The 25,374-nt window shown below is 67.2% G+C and overlaps 1 protein-coding gene across 5 annotated transcripts; it reads right to left on the minus strand.

The window, feature by feature from the left end:
• Positions 1-6: 6 nt before the first annotated feature.
• Positions 7-25,046, minus strand: SYT7 (synaptotagmin 7). Of its 5 annotated transcripts, XM_038137303.1 has the most exons (13): positions 24,753-25,046; positions 14,679-14,782; positions 12,524-12,603; positions 10,803-10,934; positions 10,031-10,246; positions 7,355-7,723; positions 5,545-5,670; positions 3,141-3,276; positions 2,457-2,727; positions 1,928-2,097; positions 1,406-1,520; positions 1,126-1,325; positions 7-275 (listed from the first exon to the last, which is right to left on the minus strand). In XM_038137303.1, exons 1-13 carry the CDS (start codon positions 24,781-24,783, stop codon positions 171-173), a joined length of 2,055 nt encoding a protein of 684 aa, XP_037993231.1. In that variant the 5' UTR covers positions 24,784-25,046; the 3' UTR covers positions 7-170. The 5 variants fall into 5 exon arrangements, with proteins under 5 accessions (XP_037993231.1, XP_037993233.1, XP_037993234.1 ...); XM_038137305.1 differs by lacking the exons at positions 10,031-10,246; positions 10,803-10,934 and having other exon boundaries at positions 24,753-25,045; XM_038137306.1 differs by lacking the exons at positions 5,545-5,670; positions 7,355-7,723 and having other exon boundaries at positions 24,753-25,042.
• Between the last annotated feature and the right edge of the window lie 328 nt (positions 25,047-25,374).

The raw sequence follows: 25,374 nt of genomic DNA on the forward strand, positions 1-25,374 counted from the left end.
GCACCCCGGGGAGAGGCGAACCCGCCCGGGGGCTCGGGGGGGCTCCGTCCCCGTCCTCCCGCAGGGTTCCCGCGAGCCAGGCCGCTGTCCCGCCGGTCCCTGGCCGGGAACGCCGCGGGAAGGGGCTGGGAGCTGGGAAGGGGGACCCCGAGCCCGCGGTCCGGGGGCGCTCAGGCCTTCAGCTGGTGCCACTGTGCCACCGCCTGCCGCGGGCGGGCGATCATGTCCTTCCAGTGCTTCACCTCGCCGGGACCGCTCTTCCAGGACAGGTAAATCTGTGGGAAACGCATCCCTGGAGCCGCCGCGGCCTCCCCATCCCCATCCCCATCTCCATCCCCATCCCCATCTCCATCCCCATCCCCATCCCCATCCCCATCCCCATCCCCATCCCGCTGCCCGGCACTGACGCCTTCACCCCCAAACTGCTCCAGCCCCGCTTTTCCGGGCTCGGCACGGGGCCGGGCTATTTTTATCCCTCAGTTTTCCATATGGTGCCGCGGAAAAGCGCGTGTGCCAGCTCTCGCTGCTGCTGCTGCCACCTCGGGGAGCCGGTGCCACCGCTCCGGCTCTTCGGATCATCACCGGAAAGCCGGGATGGAGCCGAGCTCGCCGCTAATTATGCGATCAAAAGTGATTAGCGAGCCTCAGGCCACGGCGGGGTTTTAAGGAGAGTGGGATATCATGGCCGCTGCCTGTCCATCCCTGGAATCGGGCTTTTGGATGAGGATGCCGCCACCTCCGGCCCTGCCCGGCAGCCCGCGGCGCTGATCCGGAGATTTATTTAATGGATTTATCCCAGCTGCTGAGTTGCCCCGACCCCAGCGCGGCGTTTGGGGATCACGGATGGAGATTATGGCGCTCGTTTGTCATCCTTGGGCTGACGAGCTGGGTGATTTCATGGCTAATTCCATCACTCCCAAGGGGTGGGATCCATCCTGATGTGGCTCCCCGCGCTCCATCCCTCCATCCCCGCCTTTCTGGGAGAGCTCCAGCCCTCTGTGGCCGTGACACCCAGCACGAGGGGTTCGCGCCGCGCTCCGCGCTGGAGACGGCACCAGGCGCCGGCAGCCCGGGGCCCGGCTGTCCCCGATTCCCACCTGGATGTCCCTCAGGCGTGTCACCCACCTTGCCAATGACGTCATTGCGGCTCAGCCTGTCCTTGTCCATGACGGTGATGACGATGGTGGTCTCGCGCAGCCGCTCCGTGGGGATGTCGAAGGCGAAGGACTCGTTGAAGACGGGGTTCAGGCACCTCTTCATCACCACCGTCTTCTTCTTCTCCACCCGCTTGTCCTTGTACATCAGCCACACCTTCACGTAGGGGTCTGGCGGGAGAGGAGCCGCTCTCAGCCCCGGATGGGAGCCAGGGAATGCCGCCCGGGATCGGGGCCAGCCCGCGCCGTACCTGAGGTGCCCCCGATGTCCATGGCTTTGAGGTTCCGCGCCTTGATGATGTTCACCACGATGGAATTGGCTGAGGGATTGTAGCACAGCGACAGCAGCAGCTCCCCACGGCTTCCCTGCAGGACACACGTGTTCCCTGAGGACACCCACGCCCCCCAGAGCTCCTCTGTGGGAGCAGGGTGCTGGCACGGGACCCCCACCTGAGCAGCCCAAGGGTGGGGTTTGGGAAGGCACCGAAAATCAGGGCAGGAGGAAATGGGGCCGCCCCCAGTGGGACATTTTCTGGTCTTGCTGGAGGCGGGAGAAGGAAAAAACTTTCATTTTAGGTCTACCTGAAACAGTTTGATTTGACCCAAAATGAGACTTTGGGCCACTTAATATAAAATTTGGGAAGAGAAAAATCTCCCTCAGATGTTGAAGCGGAAAATGTCCCTGTTGGGATGGGGGGTGGTCCTGTTGGGACACTGCAGGGACAGGGAGTCACCTCCCCTCCCCAGGGGGGTGGGGGCGTCCCGGGCCTTACGCTGCCATCGCTGCAGGGCTTCAGGTCCTTCCAGAAGGTCTGCATCTGGGTCAGGTCCACCTTGTTGAGCGGGATGGACACCTCTCCAATGGGATCGTTGCGGCTGAAGCGGTCGTAGTCCAGGACCTGGAGGTACAGCACCCGCTGCACCACCTTCTCATAGGGGAACCCTGTGACAGAGATGGAAGAGCCAGAGGAGATGAGGAGCAGTTCCAGGATTGCTCCGCCCTTCCTGTGCTGGTGGCAAGACCCTGGCACCAGGCAGAGGACGGGGAGCAGCCCACAGCACGAGGAGCTGCTGCCACATTAATTCCCACATCTGCACCCACCCATGGGGGCACGGAGCCTTCCAAACCTTCCCCTACATCGCCTTTATGGGATGCACATCCAGCCTGGCCTCAGCGGCTCGGCCAACCCATCGCATCACCACCAGCCACCACTCTGATGGCTTGAGCTGAGCTGAACCCCAGGAGGGTCCCACGAGGCTCCGCTCCCACCCTGATCCCCTCCAGCCCATCCCAACCCATACCTTCGAAGAGGAAGGTCTCGTTCCAGTGCGGGTTGAGGTTCTTCCTCTTGACCTTGGTCTCCAGCTTGTGCTTCTTGTCGGGGAGCAGGTAGATCTTGACGAAGGGGTCGCTGGTGCCGCTGAAGTCCTTGGCCGGCAGCTCCTGCGCCTTCATGATCTTCACGGTCAGGGTGGACTCCTGGAAGTTGTAGCCGACGCTGAACTGGATGCGGCCCAGGTTCTCCCGGCTGACGCCTTCGTGGCCCTCGTCATCCTCGGAGCCCGGGGATAGCTGCGGGAGGGGGGCAGAGGAGGGGGGTGAGCGCAGTGCCGGGGACCGGCGGGGACCCGACCCCCGTCCCCCAGACCCCGGCCCCGCCAGCTGTCAGGGGACATCAGCCTCTCCCCAGCTTCCCGCTGCCCCCACCGCTTCCGACGGCTCCTGGCTCGGCGCCACTCGTCCCGCGGAACGGGAGCTCCAATTAGCCAAATTCCTCCTGACAGCACATCCCTCACGTGTCCAGCACCGCTCGCTCCCTCGTGCCAGCCTGGGGGACGTGTCCGCGGCGCGTCGGCTCGGCCGACGGGGACTTGGCACGGTGGGCAGGGACGTGCCGGAGCGCTTGTGGGCGGCGCGGGGAAGAGCTGGGAGGGTTGGATACCGAGCCTGGAGACCCCCAAACCCAGCACACCCCACCCACCCACCATGAGCATCTCGCTGGTCAGGGAGTTGACCAGGTCGGAGACGGAGGAGTGCGGCTCCGTCTTGCGGTCGGACTCATCGTGTGGCGGCTGCCCCGGTGCCGGTGCCGCATTCCCAGCCTTCCCACCGGCCGGCAACCTGCGGGAAGAGAGGCCTTGGAGGAGAGGGGCCGGGAGCCGAGGGCGAGACAGCGAGGGGCTTCCCGGGCGCCCTCTGCCAGCGGATCTGAGCCCGGGCTGTGCCAGCGCCCGACGGACGCTGCCGGGACACGCGGTGGCTGCAGCCCGCCAGCGTCCCGGCCCTGCTCCCAGAGCCAGCGGGTGGCCTGGCCCCTTTCGGGCACGGCAGCAGGTCCCCCTGGCCACGTCCCACGGCGATGGCAGGGACAGCGCGGTCCCCGCAGCACCCACGGCTCTGGCTGCTCCTCACACACCACACCCTCTTATCCCGGTGGGTGCCAGGCACCCACGGGTGCTCCACGTGGGCTCGCTGCCCCCTGGCCCACTTCCCTGTGGCTGAGACACCCCTGGGATCGCTGTCCTGGCTGTCCCCACACTCGGTGGCTCCCGGGCACAGTGCCAGGCAGGGTGGGCAGCCGGGAGCGGTGGGAGGCAGACGGACAGAGCAGCGATGGAGACAGGCGGGAATGCGCCGAGGCCACGCCGCCACGAGGCACCACGGGGACAACGGGACACAGGCGCGTGGCGGAGGGGACAGGCAGCACAGGATGCTCGCACCCCTCCGCCACGGCTCCTGTCCGAGCTGGGACACGGTGACAAACCACCAGACGGACCGAGAGGCGCAGGGACACACGGGAAGCCACAACATGCCACGGACACGCGCCACCACGCCAAGCACACGCAGACACACGGGGAGGGGACATGGGGGGGCGATGGGGACACCCACACGCACACACGGGATGGCGCCCAGGAAGGACCGGAGAGGCCGAGGCAGCTGGGGAGGCAAAATCAGGTTAAAACCAGGGAAAATGAAGGTGGAGGAGCCGGCGGCGGGGCCGCTGAGCGAGGAGGCGCCGGTGGAGCCGGGAATGCCGGCAGAGGTCACGGATAGCGGGAGAGAGAGCGGGAGAGAGCAAAAGAAAGGAGGAGCAGCGTCGTCCAGCGCCGGCCTGCCGGGAGGGAATGGGAGAGAGGAGCGGGGCGGGTGGACGGACAGACGGAGTCGCCGGGACAGGAGACACGCCGAGGCGCCGGGCTGGAGCCGCCGGGGACAGGCTGGAAGGAAGAAGCTGCGAAACAGGGATGGAGGAGATGTTTTGAGGAAGAAGAGCGGGTGGTCGGCAGCGTCGGGGGGCGGGAGAGAGCCGAGGCTGCCGGAGCGCGTCCCCTCCGGGCCGGCCGATCCCGCCGCGTCCTGCGGAGTCCAGGGAACGAGGAGCGGGAGGGATGGAGGTGGGGAACGCCATGCATGTGCTGGGATGGGCTTTCGGAGCAGGGAGCTGCGGCAAGCGGGGAGCGGGGTCTTGCGGCACAGCCACCCACCCGCCGTGTCCCACGTCCCCGTCCCCTCGGCACGGGGCAGCCGGCGGCCGGCACGGGCTGCCGGTGCTCCCGGCGGGGACCGGCTGCGCAGCGCGACGCCGGGGAGGGAAGTGCTAAAAGATGGAGCGAAACCAAGCGGAGCAGGGTAAAAATAGCCGGCGGGCGAGAACGGTGCCAGTTCATCCGCACGCCGAGCACACGGGGAGGCAGCGCCCGCCGGCTTCACACCTCCTCCCCGCTCCGGAGGGGATAACACCCGCTCCCGGCGGCGCACGGACCCTCTGCCTCTGCCAGCCAGCGCCGGTGGCCGCGGCCGGGCGCCGGTGCCGGGGCTGGATGCGCTGCCGAGCCCGCGGCGCGCCGGGAATGCGGGGAGCAGCCGGAGGCGAGGGGCTGTGCCGAGCTGGAGGAGAACGGGGGGTACGGCATCCTCCCGGCCTGTGGCGCTCGCTCTGCCCCCCCTGCCACCGCAGCGGCGTCCCCGGATCCCCAGGGGAGCTGCCCATCCCGCCGGGATGGAGGCGGCAGCGGCGCGTCGGGATGGAACGCGGCTCAGCCCATGCGGCGTCGCTTGGGGGGTACCCCCCGTGTCCCCCTGTCCCTGAGCGTGTCCCCCCGCCCCCCCTCCCCGCATGCAGCCAGGGCCGGAAAGGGCAGGAGGGGGAGGGAGGAGGGAGGAGGGAGGAGGAAGGGATGGGGGTCCTCTCGGTGCCGCTGCTCCAGAGGCAGAACCGCGGGTGCCGGTGCCGGGGAGAGCTCAGACGTCCCGGTGCCCGCTGGGCCACCCTGTGCCGCTCCAACCTTCGCGCTCCACGAGGCCAGCCTCCTCCTCCTCCTCCTCCTCCACCCTGGGTGAGGCCCTCGTCTCCTCCTCCTGCGGGACTGGCCTCGTCCTCGCTCATACCTCTTGTCCCCCTGAGCGTTCGCCTGGTTCGGCTGCGTCCCAGCGGGTTGCAGGTCGGGAATATTGGCAAAGTCATCTTGCTCTGAGAGTCCCAAAACCAGGGATAGCACCACCATCCGGCCTTCCCTGCCCGGGCGGCCCCGCCGGCAGCGGGAGAAAGAGAGAAAGAGAGAGGAGAACACAGCGTCAGGCAGGGAACCGGCAGGAGCCGGCGGCGTCCCGCGGACCCCCGGCGGCGAGGGGACCCCGGCTCTCCCCGCCGGCTCCTGCGAGGTGACGGCGGCCGGGATGGGCGCGCAGCGCTGTGGGGAGAAAGGCGCCGGCTCCAGGGAGCCCGGCAGGCGTGGATACCCGCGCTGTCCCTCTCCTCCGCCGGTCCGGGCAGGGAGGAAGCCAAAATCCTGATGAAGGGGCGAAAAGATGCCTGGAGGGGCTGGGAATGAGGGAGAGCGTGACGGCAGTGAGGTGCCAGCATCATTCCATGGAGGAAGGGATTGGCGGTGCCATGGCCAGGCTCTTTGACCTCTCGGGGTTTGGAACCGCATTCACGCCGCGGCGCCGGGGAGGGTGAACGGGGTGAAAGAGCGAAAGAAAAATCGATGGATGGGGAAAGGGGCGGTGGGAAATGACAGCGGCTCCTCCGCTGGGAAGCGGTGCTGACTCGGCACGTCTGGGCTCTGCGGCTGCTCCCCCTCCGCCAAGTCAGGCTGGAACCAGCGCTGGCGCTGGGTAAACAGGGAGAACGTGACCCTCGGGATGGCTGGTGAGCCGCAGCTCCACAGCGGGGAGCCGTGAAACGGAGCTGGGGGGAACCTGGGAGAGGGTAGAGCGGAGAGGGGATCGTGGGCAGTGCCCCCGAGGGTGCCTGGAGGAAGGTTCAACCCTCTCACCAGAGCGGGAAGGGGTGGGAATGGCGCCCAAATTTGTGTCTCTCATCTAATCCTGATGCAGGAAGTGTCAGCTCACGGAGGGGCAGGGTCAGTCCTGCATCCCCCTCCAAGTGCCACCAGCCTGCAGAAAGCAAAGCTGGGACCTCAGCATTCCTTTTTCCAGGGTGCCAGGGGGCAAACAACGGCCAGGCAGGAGCTGGAGAATCCAAGGGAAGAGGGAGCCGGGGGGCCCAGCTCTGCAGAGGAGGGACAATGTCACGCGCCGAGACAGGGTGACAACGCGGGACTCGGATTAGTCCCCGGGGTTTGATGCTGGAAATCCAGCGCCGGTGGAGGAGATGGGGTTAAGGTGGATTAAAGATCCCACGGCTCCTCTGGCTGGGAATGATATCGGGGCCCAACTCATGGTCACCCGGCACGGGAGACTCTGCCGCCCGCACCGTGACAGCCTGGGACAACGTCATTCCCTGGGGACCTCGCTGGTGACCGTCCCTGGGGATGGAGGCAGGTGACCAGAGACGTGGCAAAGCACATTGGGGAAGTGCACGAGCCCCTTCCCTGAGCTCCCCGTGAGCCAAGGGGGACATGGACCTTCCCAAGGCCATGGGCAGCGTGTCCCCAAGGGGGTGACAGAGGAGCGGCCGCGCCGGGGCAAGTAAAGGAGCAGAGGAGAGAGGGATGAGCAGAAGGAAGGAGGAGAGGAGAGAGGGAGGAGAGAGGGTTCTAGGGAGGGATGAGCGGTGGGATAGAGCAGAGCAGAGGGGGATGGAGAGGGAACGGAGAGAGTGAAGGAGCAGAAGGACAGAGCACGTGAGAGGGTGATGGAGAGTGATGGAGCAGAGAGAGCGAAGGAGGGGAAGGGATGGAGAGAGGAACGGAGAGAGGAATGCAGAGGGCAGTGATGGCGAGCGCACACTTACAGGAAGGACTTCATGTCCAAGCCGCGGTTGCGGATTTGCCCCACCACGTGGTCCCAGCTGCCGGGGTTGGAGCGGCTCCTGCCCCCGGCCATCCGTTGCTTGGAGCCGGCGGCGGTGCCCTGGCGCGCTGGGCCGCCGCGGGAGCCCCGGGAGTTGGCGGCGGCGGCGGAGGAGCCGCTGTGGGCCTGGAGGTGGCCCAGGCTCTGGCTGGTGGTGGGCTGGCTGTGGTTGGCGCGCTGGTGCTGGCTCAGGGGCTGCTGCAGACTTTGCTGGCGCACGAGCGTGCGGGGCCTCTGGAATTTGGGATCGCCTGCTGAGGTGGGGATATACTCAAGGGTAGTGGCTGTGGACAGGGTGGAGTCCTCGAAACTTAGGGAGAGGAAGGGTAGAGGAGAGGAGAGAAAGGAGAAGAAGGTGAAGGGGCAAAATTGGAGGAAGGAAAAGAAGAGAGTTAGAGAGAAGATGCCCCAGCGCAGGGAGCGCTCCGGCGGGAGCCAGCGGGGGCAGCGCCCGGATCCTCCGCCTCTCGCCCGCGGCTCGGCCCTGCCGGCGGCACGGGGGGCTCGGGCCGCCACCATCCTGCCTCCCGGGGGGCTCGCCAGGGCCGGATGCCCACCCGCTCCCGCGGCCGCCGCTCCGCCAGCGCCTTCCCAGCACGCCGGCCGACCTGCTCTGCGGGATAATTAGGCTGCTGCGTGGAGGCAAATCCCGTGGCGCCCGCTCACGTGCTGCCAGCCAGCCCATCCCAGCGTCCCAGTCCCTCCCAGTCCAGCCCAGCGCCCGGCAGCGGCGCCTCGGGGGCTCGGCGTGCCGTCCCCTCCGTGCTGGACGCTGCGGGAACGGGGGAATCCCGCAGCGCCGCGGCGGGGGCCGAACCCCCGTGGTGGTGACATTCCAGCGAGGCGTCCCCAGGGCCAAGCCAGGCTCCGACCGGGGTGGGAGATCATGGGATTGGGGGATACGGACGCAGCTCTGGAGGGACGCGGAGAGCGGAGCAGCCCTGCCCGGGGCGGACGGGCTTCGTGTGGGCGGCGGAGCGGAGAGAGCAGCGGGATGCCCCGAGGAAGCGGCGCTGGCCATGCAGCACATGCGTGGCGCGGCCCATGCAGCCGCGCCGGATTGCCCACGGCAGCCTGGGAAGCTCGTGGCCACGAGATCGGGGGAGGAAAAGTCCTCCCGGGACCACCGCCTGGCACCGAGGAGTGGCCTCGAGCAGCGGCCCCCGACCCTGTCCCCCTCCCGGCGCTGCCGGCCGGGAGCGCGGGCGAAGCTGTGCCATCGTGCAGGGCCAGCAGCGGGGATAGAGAAGGAGCGGGGAGGGAGAGACAGCTCCAAAAAATAACAAAAAAAAAATGAGGTGAAGAAAGAGCGAAAGGTGGGAGAGAGAGAGAGAGAGAGAGAGGAGGGAAGGGAGTGGAGAGGAGTGGAGAGCTAGCATGGACGGAGCCCCACGGCCGGGGCAAAAGGCACTGCCCGGACGCTGCCGCCCCCTCCCCCTCCGCGCTGCCGCCGACCTCCTTTCGTTTTCCTATCGAATCCTAAATTAGTTCAATTTACAACCTCTCAGTCACAGGAAACTAAATCTGGCTCCTGTCGGCCCCGCGCCAGCTGGAGGCGCGAGCTGCTCCAGCGCCGTGCCAGGCGGCGCCGCGCCCTGCCCGTGCCCGGACGGATCCCCTGGCACCGGCACCGGCACCGCCAGAACCTCGGCCCGGACCCCCGGACACCTCCAATCCCGGCGGCGCTGCGCCCAGGGGATGCTGGAAAACAGGGCGCTCCGCCACGTCCCCTGAACCCCGTCCTTGCCGCCTCGCTCCATCCCGTCCGTCTGTCCGGACTGCCAGCGGGGGGACGGCTGAAGGCTGCGCCGCTCCCCCTTCTCCTCGCCTCTCCCGCCTGCTTCCCAGGGCCCGGCTGGAGCGCAGCAGCCCCACGCCGAATGCGCGGTGTCACCGAGCTGTCCCGGGGTGCCCGCGCTGCTGCCGGGACCCGCCGGCTGCCGCATCCCAGCGCGGAGAACCGGAGCAGAGACCGGGAACGCCGGACGGAGCCCAGAGCCGGCACGCCCCCGTCACCCCCCGCCAGAGCCACGGCGCTGCCAGCACTGAAGGGTCTCGCCGAGACCCCCACCCCGGCCTGGAGCCCCGCAGAGCCCGGCACAGCTCGGATTTTCCCTAAATCTGATCGGGCCCGGACTTTGCCCAGCTTTCCTCGGCATCGGGTGGCGGTGCCGGCGCCGGGTCCGCTGGCTGTGCCGGGGCTCAAGGGAGCGCACGGGGGGAAGATGCCGCGCACTGTCCCTGATTGTCCCTGAGGGATGGGAGCACGGGACAGCCCCTCCTGCCTTTGGGACACCGCCGAGGTGGCGCTGCCTGCCCTGAGAAGCCGCGCTGGGAGTGCTGAGCCGCTTCCCACCGGGATTGGACAGGGGAGGTGCTGGGGACAGCACCCAAAGGTGCTGCTCCTCCCCGGCTGCCTCCTCTGCCGCCCCTGAGCCAAAACATCGCTGGGAGAACGGGAAACGCCTCCTCTCCCCGGCACGGTGGTCCTGGGGACCTGCTGGCGGCCCCGGGGACGTGTCGGTGTCCCCCATCCAAGCGCACCCGCAGCGGGGAGCGGGCGCCCGGGCCCGCCGGCCGTGGCCGTGCCGTGCCGGACCGTGCCGTGCTCACTCACTTGGACAGGCTGAGCTTCCCTGCGGCCAAGTGGCTCTGCACCGTGTGCCAGCGGCCCCGTGCCGCCTTTCCAGCTCCGGGCTCGCTGTGGGCGGACACGCTGCTCCTCATTCCATCCTCGGCGAGCCGCTGCTTGTCGCCGGGCCGGCCGTCGCGGTCCCCGGACAGCCCGGCGGCGGCCGACGCCGTCAGTTTGGCCCCTGATAACAGAGAGCCACTGGGCCGGGCCGGCGGCCGGACCCCCCCAGACAGACACGAAGGGAGCCGGACGGACACACGGACGGACGTGGAAAACGTGGGGAGCCGTCGGGGAATGAGGGGAGGGCGACAGAGCCGGAGTGGGGCAGACGGACAAGAGACGGACAGACAGACAGAGAGAGAAAGAGAGACATCAGCACTGCAAAAAAAAAAGGGGGGGGGTCCTGGCCGCGGGGTGCGAGGGGGCCTCGGCAAAACATCCAAGAGAAAGGGCGGAGGAGGGAGAGGGTGGGGAAGGAGGGTCCCGCTCGCCGGCAGCCCAGCCCCGGGGGGACCCGTCCCCGCGCCGAGGGGGTGCCCCCAACGCGCAACCCCGTCCTGGAGGGAGATCCCGGCCGGCCCCGGGAATGCGGGAAGGAGGGGTTGCTCGTCTCCATGGGACGGCCCATGGGGTGGCGTGCGGGGAGCCCGGGAGCAAGAGGAGGAGGAGAAGGAGGAGGGAAAGGAGGAGGAAGGCGAGTGGGTGCTGCCCATATACTCACTACACGGAGCAAACTCGGTAAGGAGAGACTCACTTGAGGGAAAGGCGCGGATCACCGTACGGAGCGTAAGGAGAAATGTTTAGGATAAACTCCTTGGGAGGGTAGGAGCTCCATTTCTGCTGCACTGTGTTGTCATTGTTATTCCAAAAGTCTCTGTCTAGATCGCTACAGCGGCCGGGTTCCGGGGGAGAAAGAAAAGGGAAATACAAGAGAGACAAGCTGAATTCCTGCGAGAGAGAAGGAAAAGCAGCCCTCCGCCCCCGGAGCGCCAGGATCCTGCGGAGAGAGACGGGGAGCCCACCCCTCGGACACCAACACACACACACACACACACGGGCACGGACAGAAGGATGGACGGAAGGATGGGAAGAGCTGCGGAGAGAAGGAGCGGGCGGCTCCACCGGCTGGGAAGGAGAAAAGGATGTGGGGGGTGACGGAGGTGTCGGCGAGTGCGGTGCCTGCACGGCATTCCCAGATGTGTGTCCGTGCGCCCTCGGCACGCGTGTCCGTGTGTCCTCGCCTGCTCAGCAGCCGGGTCCTGGAAGCGCCTGGTTAACCGTGACACTGCTGCGTGTTGGGGACCCTTCTGGATCCCTTCCATTGTGGATTTGGGGATCCCTTCCCTTGTGGATCCCTTCCCTTGCAGATCCCTTCCCTTCCGGATCCCTTCCCTTCCGGATCCTTTCCCTTGGGGATCCCTTCCTTTGGGGATCCCTTCCCTTGCAGATCCCTTCCCTTCCGGATCCCTTCCCTTCCGGATCCCTTCCTTTGGGGATCCTTTCCCTTGGGGATCCCTTCCCTTGGGGATCTCTTCCCTTGCAGATCCCTTCCTTTGGGGATCCCTTCCTTTGGGGATCCCTTCCTTTGGGGATCCCTTCCCTTGCAGATCCCTTCCCTTGCAGATCCCTTCCTTTGGGGATCCCTTCTCTTGGGGATCATTTCCTTTGCAGATCCCTTCCCTTCCGGATCCCTTCCCTTGGGGATCCCTTCCCGTGGAACCGGCCTGCTGCCAGGACCTCCTGGCTCTGGGAAGCCACTGGAGCTGCGTGCCCGGGGCTGGGGAACCCAGCAGCTCCCTGCTGGTGCTGAGAGACTGGAAAAGTCTCCAGTGCCCACCTGCAGCTCCAGGTGGACCCCAGCCGTATGGAATGTGCTGGAGTTCGGGAAAGCTGCCCATGCCATGACATCAGGGGGGATGTGCCTTCCCCTCCGTTCCCAGCTCATCCTGGTTGGCTGGGAGCAGCCATCCAGGTGCCCCTGCACCCCGATAACACCCAGGCCAGCCATGGGAGGAAGTTTTCCATAGGCTTATTCCAGGCAGGAGCTTTTTCCCTCCTGGTGGTCCAGCTCCCTCCTCCCTGGAGGCCTGCGGAGGGTGTGGAGAGGCAGTGCTGGATCTGGGATGCCCAGGAGAACGCCCTCAGCTTCCAGCCTCCACTTCCCTCCCTACCCAGTGCTGTGGGACGCCCCAGCTCGGCTCTCCTTTCTCCATGGAATGCCTTTGGGATGCAGAGCTGCTCCAGCCCCGCCGGGCAGAGCTCAGAATCCACACACCCAGGTCTGGAGCATCCCTGGGGACACCCACGCCGATGTTCCCGTGACTCCACCATGCCCACGGCTCAGTGGGATGCACGAGGATGCTGGAGGCACCCACCAGCTCTCCCAGTCTCCCGGAGCCCCTCTCCCACTGGGAGAAGGGATGGCCACCTCTTGGCCACCTCTGTCCTTCCTCTCCCCCCCATCCTGGCACCTACTTGATGGTTTTCTTTTCGCTGCGGCCTCGGCTGGAATCCGGAGTTCCCACAGTCTCCAGGGAAGTCTTGTAACGCTTTCCCTTTGGAAAAGAGGAGAGGGGGCTCAGGGGGTTGCAGAGGACCCCCGGAGCATCCCAGTGGAAGATGGGAGCTGCCACCACTTAGAGAGTTTGACCTGGATTTTGTCCTTTCCCTTATGGTCTCCAGGCTCCATCCCACCCGTCCGGGCAGCAAAATTCCCAAAGGCTCCATCCCTTGGTCCACAGGGGCTCATGCCCTGCCTCACCCCAAGGACAGCATGGCCACGGCCACCAGCATCCCGTTCCGTGGCCTCACTGGGAAGGAGTGGATAATTTTAGGCCTAATTGGGCCTGAATTAATTGAGTTCACCTTTCCTGGCGCCAGGGAAGTGCTGCCATAGGATAATGAAGGTGGAGCTGGCTCCAAACTGGGGCTGGTAATCAGGGCACTCCGGCAGGATCCGAGCGCTGCTCTGAGCCAGGGTGGGCAGGGGCCAATTAATGCCAATTATCCAACAACTGCGAGCGAGGAGAGGATGCTCCATGCAGTGCCGGGTGGATGAGGTGGGATGGGAACAGCTGCTGGAGCAGGATGGGGTGGAGAACCAGCCCTTCCATCCCATTGTCCTGGATCTCAGGAGGCAGGCCTGACCCTGCCTGCCCATGGAATGGGAATGTTTCTCCTTTCTCCTTCTTCCCAGCCTCTTCATATCCACATGGAGCCATCTCCTTGGCTTGCTGGGACACCTGGACCCTCAGCACAGTGTCCTTGGTTGTCCATGGACTAATCCTGCCAGGGGCTGCAGGGGAACACCTGGACCTCCTTGGATGTCCATGAGCTAATCCTGCCAGGAGCTGCAGGGATGTTGGAACTTGGATGTCCATGGACTAATCCTGCCAGGAGCTGCAGGGGAACACCTGCACCTCCTTGGATTCCCAAGGGCTAATCCTGCCAGAAGCTGCAGGGGTGTTGGATCTCCTTGGATGCCCAAGGGCTAATGCTGCTGGGAGCTGCAGGGAAACACACCTGGACCTCCTTGGATTCACATTGGCTAATCCTGCCAGGAACTGCAGGGATGTTGGATCTCCTTGGATGCCCAAGGGCTGATGCTGCCAGGAGCTGCAGGCGAGCACCTGGACCTCCTTGGATGCCCATGGGCTAATCCCAGTGGGAGGCACGAGGGTGCCTGACCTCGCTGGATGCTCAAAGGCCATCCCAGAGGGAATCAGCCCCCAGCCCTGTGCTCATCCGTGTCCCCAGCTGCGGCGGCTCGGGGCTCCTGAGGACACGGCAGCGGTGGCCGCGTGGGCAGGGCGCGGAGCCGGCCGGGCTTGGCCGTCATTCCCGCACAGCCGCTCCAGCTCCGGGTGCTGTCGAGGGCCGGTTGGGATGCGCCTTCCCGGCCAATTTACACTCCTTTGTTCCTCTGCCAGCTCCAGCCTCCTCCTTTCCAGTGCTTTTTCCTCCGCCGGCTCTCTGTCCCCATCCCCTGGGTGGCACCTGGAAGGGCCCTTCCCGCCCACCGCCCTCCCGCCATGCGGACCCCCTCTCCCATTCCCGAGGGAGTGCTGCCTTCCCACGGCTGGGGGTGGGCATCTCCCCGGCGGGAAGCGCCGCTGCCATCGCAGCGCTTGACCCAGATTCGATTCCGATGGCGAAGGAAACGTGGCCGAGCACGTCCTGCTCCCGGGAGAGGAGCGGCAGGAGGAGGAAGGATGCGGGGCGGGAGGGAGCGCTGTCCCAAGCCCCCGGTGGGAGTCGGGGAGGGAAGCAGGGATGCACAGCGGGTGGCAGGAATGGCACACGGCACCCGGCGCTGCCAGGGACGGGCTGGCCGCCTTCCCACGGGGCTTTTCCAGGCAGGAGCGTGCCCAGCAGGACAGGGGCCAGCTCGTTCCGGCTCGTCACCAATATATATCCATATATTTGGAAACTTCCCTTTGTGCCACACAAACAGTTTCGCCCAAACATTTCATTAGCACATCCGGAAAAGCCCAAATAAAAGCTGCAGCCGGCAGCTCCGGGGAGCTGCCTCCGCTTGGCTGCTGCCCTGGAAGAGGGAATCGCCCCCCGGCCGGCGGCACGGGGGGCGCGCCGGGAGGCCGGGAAGGCGGGAGGGAAGGCGGACACTCACCATTTTCCGCTGGCACCACTGGCAGATCCCGCAGAGGACGATGGTGACGCTAAGGCTGACGGTGATGATGGCTGAGACCAGGAGGACGTCGCGGGAGGGGGTCCCTGGGGGGAGCAGAGCACAAAGGGGAGGTCAGACCTAAATCCTGGGGCATCCCTGGCGTGCGCCGGGGTACGGGGAGAGAAAGACAGGGAATGTGGTCAACGGGCTCCAACTCCTTTCTGCCGTGTCCCATCACGGTGGCCAGCCTCTCGGCTCCCGGCGAGTGTGTCCTGGGGGGAACCCGGCCGGAGCACTTCCCGGGAGCTCAGGATGGAGCTTTAATCCCCACTGGCACCCTGGGAGCGCCGGCAGGGCCGGCAAAGGCCGCGGCCGCTGCTTTGGGAGCCAATCCCACACGGATTCATCCCAAATGGCAGTGCAGCCCACTCCTCCCCAGCCTGGCCTTGGGGACAACCTTGGGGACCCCAGAAACGTGGGAAGGACCCATCAACCTCATCCAGCACTTCTGCTCACGTCCACGCTCCCAGCATGTGGAATGACCACCGTGGGGTGAGAACACGGGCCCAAGGCGGCTCGGAGGGGCCCAGCGGGACCCCAAACCAGCTCAGCTTTGTCTCAGGACAGGACCCCCAGCACAGCATCCCTGTGGATGCTCCGCCTCCCGCCGTGCCCGCTGGGATGGGATTGTCCGCGGCGGGAGCCCCAGCCGGCGGTGAGGCCGGAGCAGCGCCGGGAGCGGTGCTGCAGTATAAATATTAAACAATAAATGTTAATAATTAATTCGCCCGCAGACCTTGTTATTGTAGCGAAAATTCCCGGCGGCTCCGAGGCCGGGGTGAGTCAGAGTGGACCGGGAGGGGGGATCAGGGCTCTGGAATCGCCCCCGGCACGTGCCGAGGCACGCACAGCTCCCACATCCCCGCTGGAATCCGAGGAGGAAAGGGGGTGGTGGCCGTGAAGGGGACATTCGTGACAATTCCTTGAGCAGAAGGTGAGGGTGGCATGCCCTGGGGGTGGCTCTGGGGACAGGTCCCCCCTGCAGCACCCGCGCTCTCTCCATCCAAAGGCAGCTCCTCCATCGCTCCCGGATCACGAGGAGCCTGTGTATAAAACTCACATAGCAACTGTTGCCTAGGAGGGAATTTGGGACCAGCCCTTAATTTCCAACATTTATAAACCCCGGCTGGATAAGCTGCCGGGGGAATGGGAAGCAGCGGGCACGGCCGGAGAGCGCCGGGCGCCCCTCCTCGGGTGCGACCCCGACCAGTTCAAGCGGCACCGAGCCTTACTGGGAGAGCTGGGAATCGGGAAGAGCTCTCCTTGCCCCGCTTGGCGCTCCCTGCTCCCGCTTGGCAACACCGTGACCCCTCCGGCTTAGCCCGGAGCTCCATCAGATCCTTCGGTCCTCGCGGGGTCAAGCTCATCCTCAAATTAATCTGGACAGAGGGAATCAAAGGAGAAGGCGAGGGAAGGGGTGGGCGCTGCGGAGGCCACCACGGTCTGGCGGGGTCTGGAGAGGGGACATCAGCGAGCGCCAAATTCCCCGTGCCGAGGTGCCACCACACCCCCAAACCCGGCGTCACCCCGTGATCCTGATGGATTCACCCGCGGGATCCCGCCCGGGGGCTCCAGGGGGTGTCCCTGTGCCCGGGGTGGGTCCGGCCCTTCCCGGTGGGATCACGCCGTGTCCCCAGGGCGGGGGGAGCGATTCCGGCCCCCGGGCTGCGCCGCCCTCAGCATGACTTAAATGACTCGTTTTCCAGGCAATTAGCGCTCGATTAATTAAAGACTCGGAGTCGCTCGGAGTTCCTGGCGCGTCCCCAGCCCTGGGGCGCGGCGTGGGGGTCCCTGTGCCGGTTGGGATGCGCGGCACGGGATGCCCTGGGGCGGGGGGATCCAGGGGGACGCGGGGAGCAGCGTGGCGCCGGGACACAGCCCCGGGAGCGGGTGACAAGGTGAAAACGCGACGCTTGTTTACGCCGCCGCCGGCCCTCCTTCCCTGCCGCTCTCCATAAATCTCCGCGGCTGCCAGCGCGGATCCAGGCGGGAGCACGGAGACGGCTGGGCGACTCCTGGGGGTCCACGGCCATGGGGTCCCTGCGGCTACGTCCCAAATCCCAGCGGCCCTCCGCTGGTTCTGCCTCATCCCGAGGGCACGGTGAGGAGGGGCCAGGAGGCGGGGACCACACGTCTCTCCTCGGAGGGATCGAGGTCCCAATCCCGTCCCACGTGCTGGCAGAGCAGGGGATGCTGCGGAGGCTGGGAAGGGGGCGGAACATCCCTGCGGCTCTTTCATCAGGATTCAATGCCACTTGACTGGGTATAATTCCACTTTTCCAGGCCGTTATTGATGAGGGGATTACCTGCCTCCTCAGCGCCGCAGCTCTCCAGCGTGGGATTTGTGCGGTGCTGCCAGGGAAGAGGGTCCCTGTTCCGGGGGGAGACGGCTCTGGATGCAGGCAGAGGGTCCCCATGTCAGGGGAGAGGGTCCCTGTGCCAGTGGAGAGAGTTCTGGATTCAGGGGAAGGGTCTCCATGGCAGGTCGAGGACAAGCACCCCTGCACCCTTCACAGCGCCCACTTCGGAGCGGGAGATGGGGAATGTTTGGGAGACAGGGATGCGGTCACGTGCCTATCCTCCTTTATCCGCCGCTCCTGCGGGCTCGGGATTAGCTGCCTCCGGAGCACGAGCGAGCTCTGGCCTTTATGGATGTGAGGAAACACTTCAAACCCGACCCCGGCACAAGGAGAGGTGCGGAGATCCAAGAGGGATTAGTCCTCTCCGGCGGCTTGTGAGCCGGAGATCCGGCACGATGCGCCCGGAGCTGGGAAGAGCTGCCAGTGCCGACGGATCCCACACGCGGCTCAGCTCCGGCCTGTGCAGGAATGGTGGATGTGGGAGCCATGGCACAGCCCATTCCAGGGGCACCCAGAAGTGTCCCTCTGTATCCTGGTGTCCCTGCGCATCCTGGTGGCCCTGGGCATCTTGATTACCCTGGGCATCCCAGTGATCCTGCATATCCCAGCATCCCTGGACATCCTGGTGTCCCTGTGCATCCTGGTGGCCCTGGGCATCTTGATTACCCTGGGCATCCCAATGATCCTGTGCTTCTTGGTGGCCTTGGGCATCCCAGTGATCCTGCACATTCCAGTGTCCCCGTGCATCTTGGTGGCCCTGGCATCCTGGCGGCCCTGGCATCCCGGTGTCCCTGTGCATCTTGGTGTCCCTGGCATCCTGGTGTCCCTGTGCATCCTGGTGTCCCTGGCATCCCGGTGTCCCTGTGCATCCCGGTGTCCCTGTGCATCCCGGTGTCCCTGGCATCCCAGTGTCCCTGTGCAGCCCAGCAGCCTTGGACACCTTGGTGGCTTTGTGGTGCTGGTGGCCCTGTGCACACTCAGCTCCAGGACAGGCATTGTTTGAGCCCGGCACAGTGAGACCATCAGGCTCACGGGCAGCTCCACCCATTTCCCCCAAAATTCCCTGTTTCCCTGTGCCTATCCCAGGATTCAGACCCATCACCTCCAGCCAAAGCCCACGGCCCTGGAGCAAGGCTGGGAAGGCAAAGCCCCAGCGAGGGGCATCCAGGGATGGTTCCAGCTCTCCCAAACAGTAGCTCCTGCACAGGATGGAGAGGCTGGAATTTCCACGGACTGCCAGAGGCTTTGGATGAGCAAAGGCTTTGGAAGAAGCCTCACACCTGTGGCACCATGTCTGGAACCAACCTCTCTGTGGGTGTCCCAGTGAGGATGGCCCTGTCCAGGCTCTCAGGGCCATATTTTTGGATCCAGATCCCAAAATTCCCAGCTTTTGTGGACACTCCCGCTCAGTATTGCAGCCCCATCTCCTGGAGCATCCTTCCACTCACCCTGTTCCAGCGGCGAGATCCATGGATGCCAAGCACCCTGGGGGGGAAATCAAAGCTGTGGGGAGCCCTCCCAGCCCAAGCTCCCGCTGAGCTCCCTGGAAGTGGTGATCAAAGCCGACATCCACAGCTCCACACGGAGAAACGGCTCCATGTGCCAAGCCGCCAAACCGGCAGCGGAAACGCGTGCATTCCCGGGAAAAGGGCAGCGGGAGAAGGTGCCAAGCGAGCAGCGCGTCCCCCCGCCTCTCCCCTCCCCAACATTCCACCGTGCGCCGCCGTTGTCGTCGTCGTGCTGGTGAGCTGCGGAGCCGGAGCGGGATGTGACGCCGAGCCTGGATGGGGATGGTGGCGCCGGGGAGGAGCTGTGGGATGGGAAGGGGTAGGGCAGGAATGTGGCGTCGGAGCAGCCCCTCGTGCTGCCGGGGCGGAGGGCCACACGGCACCGAGCGAGGTGGCCGCGTTGTCACGCCGGGGCTTCCCAGATGCCGCCTGCCTGGCGCCAGGCCATTAATTTCTCCTCTTCTCATCCTCCCACTCATTTGCTTGATATTTCCCAAACCTCTTATTTTTAGGATGCAGCTGAAAAGCTGTGAATTTGCAGCTTTCGCTGCTGTGCAGGATCCCGGGCGCGGGGCGGGGGGGAGCCGGCCGGGACCCCGGCGGGCACAGCAGGAACGTGGAATCCGAGCCCTTGGCACAGGGAGAGGGAGAAGGGATGGGCACGGAGGGGGACGAGGCTTTGCTGCCATCCCTGGTAACAACCCAGTGGGCATTTTGGGAATGCTGTGAGCCAGGCTCAGCACGTCACGTGGAAGAGCTGGAGGGCTGGGCCAGCTGGGTCCGGCGGTGCCACCTGCCCACGTGCTCCCAGGGGCTCTGTAGGTGTGAGGGATCATTGGAAGCCCCACGGCCATCCCGCTGCCCGGCAGGATCCTGGGATGAGCCTCAGGGGAGAGGAACGGTGCCACAGCTCAGCACCCCAGGCGTGCTCTGGGCGAGAACGGGCGTCTGCTCCCCATCTGCCTGTCTATCCGTGCGTCCCCCTCTCCAACACATCCATCAATCTCTCCATCCATCCATCCGTCCATCCATCCCTCGTACACATCTGCCTCTCCATCCAGCCATCTGTCCATCCCCCGGAGCTGTCAATCCGGCCGGCTCTGCCTCCCCCACGCCGAGCTGCACGTCCTGGGGGCTTCGGGTGGCAGAACCGACCACGGGGGGCTGGGGCAGGTGAGCACCCTCCCAAAACACTGCACAGCTCTGGCCAGATGCTCCCAGACATCCCCTATCCCCGCCAGCTGCCATGCATGGATGAGTCCCTCCTGTGTCCCCTCCAGCCCTGGTGCCACCTGTCCCCGCTCCGCGGCCACGGCAAGCAGGAGCTGGGCACGGAGGGAGAATTTGGCAAGGGAAAGCGCTCCTTCCCTGGTGCTGGGCTATTTTTGGCCGAGGATTTCCGGAGAGCCGTGTGGTTTCTCTGCCTCATGGTCCCCACCACGCCTCTCTTCCCGAGGAGCACCCAGAACCCCGGAGCCCCCTCTGCTCCTGCGGTTTGCATCCATCCCCATTCCCACCCCCACCCCCATCCCCATCCCAGCCCCTGCTCCCGAGAGGATGCCGCTCATCCCCTGGCCAGGCTGGTGCTCCACGTCATCCCTGCTCCAAAATGAGCCCTTGGGCATCGCTCCCCAGCCTGGAGTCACCCCAGCCCCCCTTCCCCTGGCGCAGAATCCTCTCCTGGCGCTGGCAGCGGGCACGGAGGAGCGGGCTGGGCTCTCATCCCGAGTGGCACTGCCAGCTCTCGCGCCGTCGCCACTTAGCCTCTCGCCCCGGGGCTCTCCATCATTCCCGAGGCCTTCGGGTGACAGCAGGAGAGAGGGAAGGCAGAGAGCCAGCGGCGCTCAGGGAACAAGGGCGGGCAGGCTCCTCGCAGCCCATCCCGGCTCCACGAGCCCCCCGCTGGCTTCCCCAGCTCCCTGATTCCCCCCGGGCAGTGCCCCCCAGTCACATCCCCCGGGACCCACGTGTTGTGACAGCAAGGCCACCGTGGGGACAGGATTCCCGCGGGGAGTTCAAAGATGGGGGACGCTCGGGGTCGGTCACAGCCCTCAGAGCCGGGAGTGCTGGGAGAGGAAGAGGAGGCTTGGAGGGGAACACATGGAAAGATGGAGAAATGCAGCTCGGAGGGAGGAGGCAGAGGAGGGGAATGAAGGGCCGAGGAAGGCCCCAGAGGGAGCACTGGGGACTCAGATATGGGAAGGTGCCCGGGGTAGGTGGGGGTGGTGGAAATCCTCCAGGAGAGCCCGATCCCGGGGCTGCATCCTCCAGGGACACAGAGGCAGGGTCACCCATGGGGCAGCAGGGATGGTCACCCACGGTGAAGCGGGGACAGGACCCATCGTCCCCCCGCAGCCACCAGCGTCCCGCAGCCCCATCCGCAGGGGAAGAGCCCATCGCCTCGCCTTCCCTGGACACCCGGAACCCTCCGGGGCGCATCCCGGGGGCTGTGCCCCCCTCGGAGGACCGGGAGCGGGGCTGCTGTGCTGCGCTGTCCCTCCGCCGCCGCGTCGGCTCCGTCCCCGCCGGCGCGACCGCTTCCCTTCAAACCTCATTAACTCCCCCCAAGGTGACCCTCTCCCTCCCGCAGCCAGGCCCGGGGACGCCAGGAGGGGACGGGGCGCTGGGGGGGCACCCGGAGCTGCCAGGCGGGCGCGGAGCCTCCCGTGCCACAGCCGCGCTGGCCCCCACAGGGATGCGGGATGCTCCGCTCGGCGCATCCCAGCCCGCCGCCCCCCACGCCCCGCCTGGCCCCACACACGGCCCCCAGGACCCCGCCAGTCACAGCTCGGGGGGTCCGTCCCCCTGCTCGACGCTGGGGCTCTGCCCATCATCCCCGCGCTCCGGCGGCTCTCCGGGAGCCGTTCCCTTGCCGGATCCATCCATAATGGATATTGTAGCCGAGCCCCCGGGGGCCGGGGGGTGGCAGCGATATTATCTGCATCTGTCTTCATTCCCCGCTCCCCCCCCCCTTCCTCGGCAGGCGGAAAAGCCGCGAGATCAGGCGCTGGGAAAGCCGCCTCCAGCTCCTCTCCTGCTCCTCGGAGTCAGGGGGGATCAGCAAGACCTCCCTGCCAGACCCCCCGCCCGGCGGGGAGCCCCCCAGTCCTTGTCCTTGCCGCGCCCCAGCCGTGCTCAGGGGGGTCCTGGGACACGTCAGTGCGGGCGTGGCGAGGCTGAAAGGGTTGGAATTGGTGGCGACCGCTGGGAGCAAGGAACGCCCACCGTGGGGGGCTCGGCATCCGCGTGGACCCCCCCCCCCACCGCCACGGAAAACGGGATGGAGTCGCCGTGGGGGACAAAGGGCCGGGGTGAGGCCGCGGGGGATGCTCCGAGACGCCGGCAGGAGCATCCCTCGGGCTGGAGCGGAGGGGCTGGCTGGGAGGGGGACCCCAGAGCGGCGCAGGATGGGGGTCCCGGCTGGGTCCGGGGCTCCCGCTCGGGGTCGGCTCGGCGCGGGACGCCAGGCTGCAGCAGGTGCCCGGCTCCCGGCGAGGCCCGTGCGCTGCCATCCCCGCGCTCTTTGTCTGCCTTCCCGCCCGTCACGCCGCCTCATCCCGCTGCCAGCCCCTCGGCCGGCCCCCGCCTCGCTCCTCGCCGTGTGCCGGCTCCTTCGGAAGCCCGGCTTTCCTCCCAAGCCCCGGGGAGCTGCTCCCACGGCCGCGCCAGCACCAGGGGCTCCATCGCCCGCTCCGAGGCGGTGCGGGGGGAAAACAGGCAGCTGCTGCCTGGTTATTGATTCACCACCTCCAGCCGCCGCGCGGCTCTGCTCGGAACGCTTCCAGCCGGGAAAGATGGGGACGTGGGGAGCAGGGCCCCCCGGCACCCGCTCGCTGCGCTGAGCTGGAGCTTTGGGGATGAGAATGGCACCCCAGAGGGGACAGCTGGTGCCAGCAGCGGGGGCAGGGACGGGGGGGAGTCTGGCAGGGGCAAGGGAGCTGTCCGGTGTTCCCAAAGCAAGGGGGACGTTGTCCCTGTGGCACAGAGGGCACCTTTGCGGGCGGCCCCAAGCTCTGCTCGGCGCTTGGACGCGGCTCTCCTGGCACATGGCTTGGTGGTCCCCCAGCAGCACGGCCCCCTGCGGCTCCCCAAAAAATGCCTCCAGCTGGCGGGAGCCGCTTTGGGAAGCGCCTCAGCTTGATCCCAATTCCCAACAACCCTTGCCGGCCAAGACCAGAGTCCCTCGGGCGTCTCCAAGCCCAGAAGCAGACCGCCCCAGCGGCACCTCCACGGTGCCCCCCAGCTCCCTCTGTCCCCGGGCAGCAAAGTTTCCCGAATTTCCTGGCATCTTCTCCCCCCATGAAACGCAGCCAGCGCTGGGGGCCGCAGCCACTGTCCCCGCACGGTGACACGGAGCAGGGGACAAGGAGGACGAGGCTGGTGCCACCTCGCGCAGCGTTCTGGGGGGACAACAGGCACTGCTTCACCCCGGGATGTGGCTTGGCTGGCTCTTCCCAAATCCTGCGGGGGTGTGAGATGACAGCACCCCCTCAGCCTCCATCGGGGTGGGGGACAGACCCGGCACCGCGTCAGCGCCACGTCTGGAAAATCCGGGAAAGGTGGGAACATCCAGGGAAGCAGGCAGGGCCAGGGCGCCTGCACAGGTGTGTGCACCCCCAGCACCCCACGGCTCCAGGCGCCACGGCACAGCCGCCGCCGGTGACGTGGGAGAACTCCCACGTGACGGGAGCCCCAGCAGCCGGGGAGCACGGGGTTTGGGAAGCGGGGAGAGGGGGTCTGCCCCCCACCCCAAATCCGGCAGCTCCAGCTCTGCCCTGGGAGCTTCCAGCCTGCCAAGCAGAGCTGGCGATGGCACAAGCAGCCGCCAGTGGCCCACCGGCCGCAGATGGGGACGTCTGGCAGGGACAAGGGGGACAAATCGGGGGCAGGTGCAAAGTTTGGAGGGGGAACAAATCAGGAGCGAATCTCGGGCGCCGGGAGGGAAGGGCAGCCCCGTCACGCTGCTGCCGGCGGGGACAGGCTGGCGTCCCCCCTGTGCCACCCACCCGGGTGACCTTGGGCCAAGCAGCGCCGTGCCGCGCTCCGGGCATCTCTGCGGGGTCGCACGGGGCGGCACGGGATAGAGCCGCGCCCGGTGGGAGCGCTCAGCCCGCGGGCGGGCGCAAAGTTCCCCTCGAAGGCAGCTCGGCCGGAGCTGCCAAGTGCCGGGCAGCGGTGACGCCGTCACCTGCCGTGGGTGACAGCGCGTGGCGGTGCCCGGCGCGCCCCAGCCGGCCGGATCCCGCAGGCCTGGCACCTGCAGCTCTCCCCGGCGGCGCCCGCTGTCCCCGCGTCCCCGCCGGCACGTCCCCACGCCACCGCAGGACACGCCGTCCTTCTGCCCGCTCCCCGGGCCCCGGGACACGGCCGGGGACAGCCGCCAGGCCCCGCTGATCCGCATCGCTCCGGCAGCATCCCTGTGTCTCCGCACCGGCTCGGGCACCCCCAAAAACGTCCCCGCCAGCGTCCCAGATTCCCTGGTGCGGGGCCGACTGCTGCCTTCCCAGCATGAGCTCAGCAAATCCGCGGCGGAGAAAGCCCCTTCCCCAGCCGCCCACCCCCGCGTGTCCCGGTGTCATTCCGGAGGTGCGGCAGGACGGGGCAGGGGGACCCCCAGAAGGACGGAGGGGGCGGGAGGTGAGGAGCAGGGATGTGCCGACCGCCGGATGCTGGTCCGGATGGCGGGATTTGGGGCTCTCCCGGGGGGTCTGGGGGCTTGCTGGGGGCCTGGGGAGCGGGATGCTGCCCCCGGGGTTTGGGGTGTCCCGGGGGGGATCCGGGGCTCCAGCAGCTCCGCAGGGTGAGGAGAGGGGGGATGTACTGGATGCTTATCTGGGCGCCGGCACCCAGCGGGATTTGGGGCTCGCCCCGTGTTTTTTGGGGGGCTGGGGAGCAGGATGCTGCCCGCGGGGGTTGGGGTGTCGCCGGGCGGGGGGTGTCGGTGTCTCCGGCAGCTCCGCAGCGCAGTGACAGCGGCGGCGGTGACTTTCTCCCCAAACTACCGTAACTCCCGGCGAGGCGCGGGGGGAAGCGGGCAGCGGCCACGGCGGATCCCCGGGGGGGCGGCGAGCGGTCGGCCACCCCCGGTGCGTGTCCCCGCGTCCTGCGCGTGTCCGTCCCCCCCTCCCCGGCGGCCCGGGGCTCACCTGCGCTGGCAGCCTCCGGGTGCAGGTACATGGTGGCGGGCGGCGGCGGGGCGCGGCGGGGCGGCGGGGCGGCGGCTGCCCGGTGCAGCGGGGCCGCGGCTCATCAGACGGCGGCGGAGGCGGCGGCGGGAGGGGGCGGCGGGGCGGGGGGCGGCGGCGGGGCGGCGGGGGCCCGCATGCGGCGGCGGGGGGCCGGGAGCCCCGCGGAGCCCGTGCTGGCCGCCCGCTGCTGCGGGGTGCGCGCGTGTGCGGGTGCGTGTGCGGGTGCGTGTGCGGGTGTGTGCGGGTGCGTGTGCGGCGCGATCCTGCATCCACTTGCTGCTCGCTGCTGGCGGGATTGGAAACTGCAGCCGCCGGGAAGGGAGGAGGGAGCGGAGCGGCGAGGGGGGGCGGAGGGGGGGGGGGTCGGGGATGCGCACGGAGAGAGGGGGACACGCGTGGGGTGGTGACACCGGCCGCCGTGACGCCCCCGCGGGCCCGCACTGAGGCGCCGGTAAGGCGGCTGCGGGGCCGCGGTCCTCCCGGATCCGCGCGTCGCACCCGCGTGGGGAGGGGGACACGCGTGGCACGGCGCAGGGACAGCGGGCCGGCACGGGGGTGGCACGCAGGGCCGCCCGCCCGC

This window comes from Motacilla alba, chromosome 5, assembly GCF_015832195.1.
Source record: "Motacilla alba alba isolate MOTALB_02 chromosome 5, Motacilla_alba_V1.0_pri, whole genome shotgun sequence".
Taxonomy (NCBI): Eukaryota; Metazoa; Chordata; class Aves; order Passeriformes; family Motacillidae; genus Motacilla; species Motacilla alba.

Excerpts from the sequence above, each read along its gene's own strand:
- SYT7 (XM_038137303.1), bottom strand. The coding sequence starts at position 24,783 with ATGTACCTGCACCCGGAGGCTGCCAGCGCAG. Across the intron at positions 3,277-5,544 it reads AACGCTCAGGGGGACAAGAG|GTTGCCGGCCGGTGGGAAGG; the intron begins GTATGAGCGAGG and ends CTCTTCCCGCAG. Across the intron at positions 1,326-1,405 it reads GGACATCGGGGGCACCTCAG|ACCCCTACGTGAAGGTGTGG; the intron begins GTACGGCGCGGG and ends CTCTCCCGCCAG.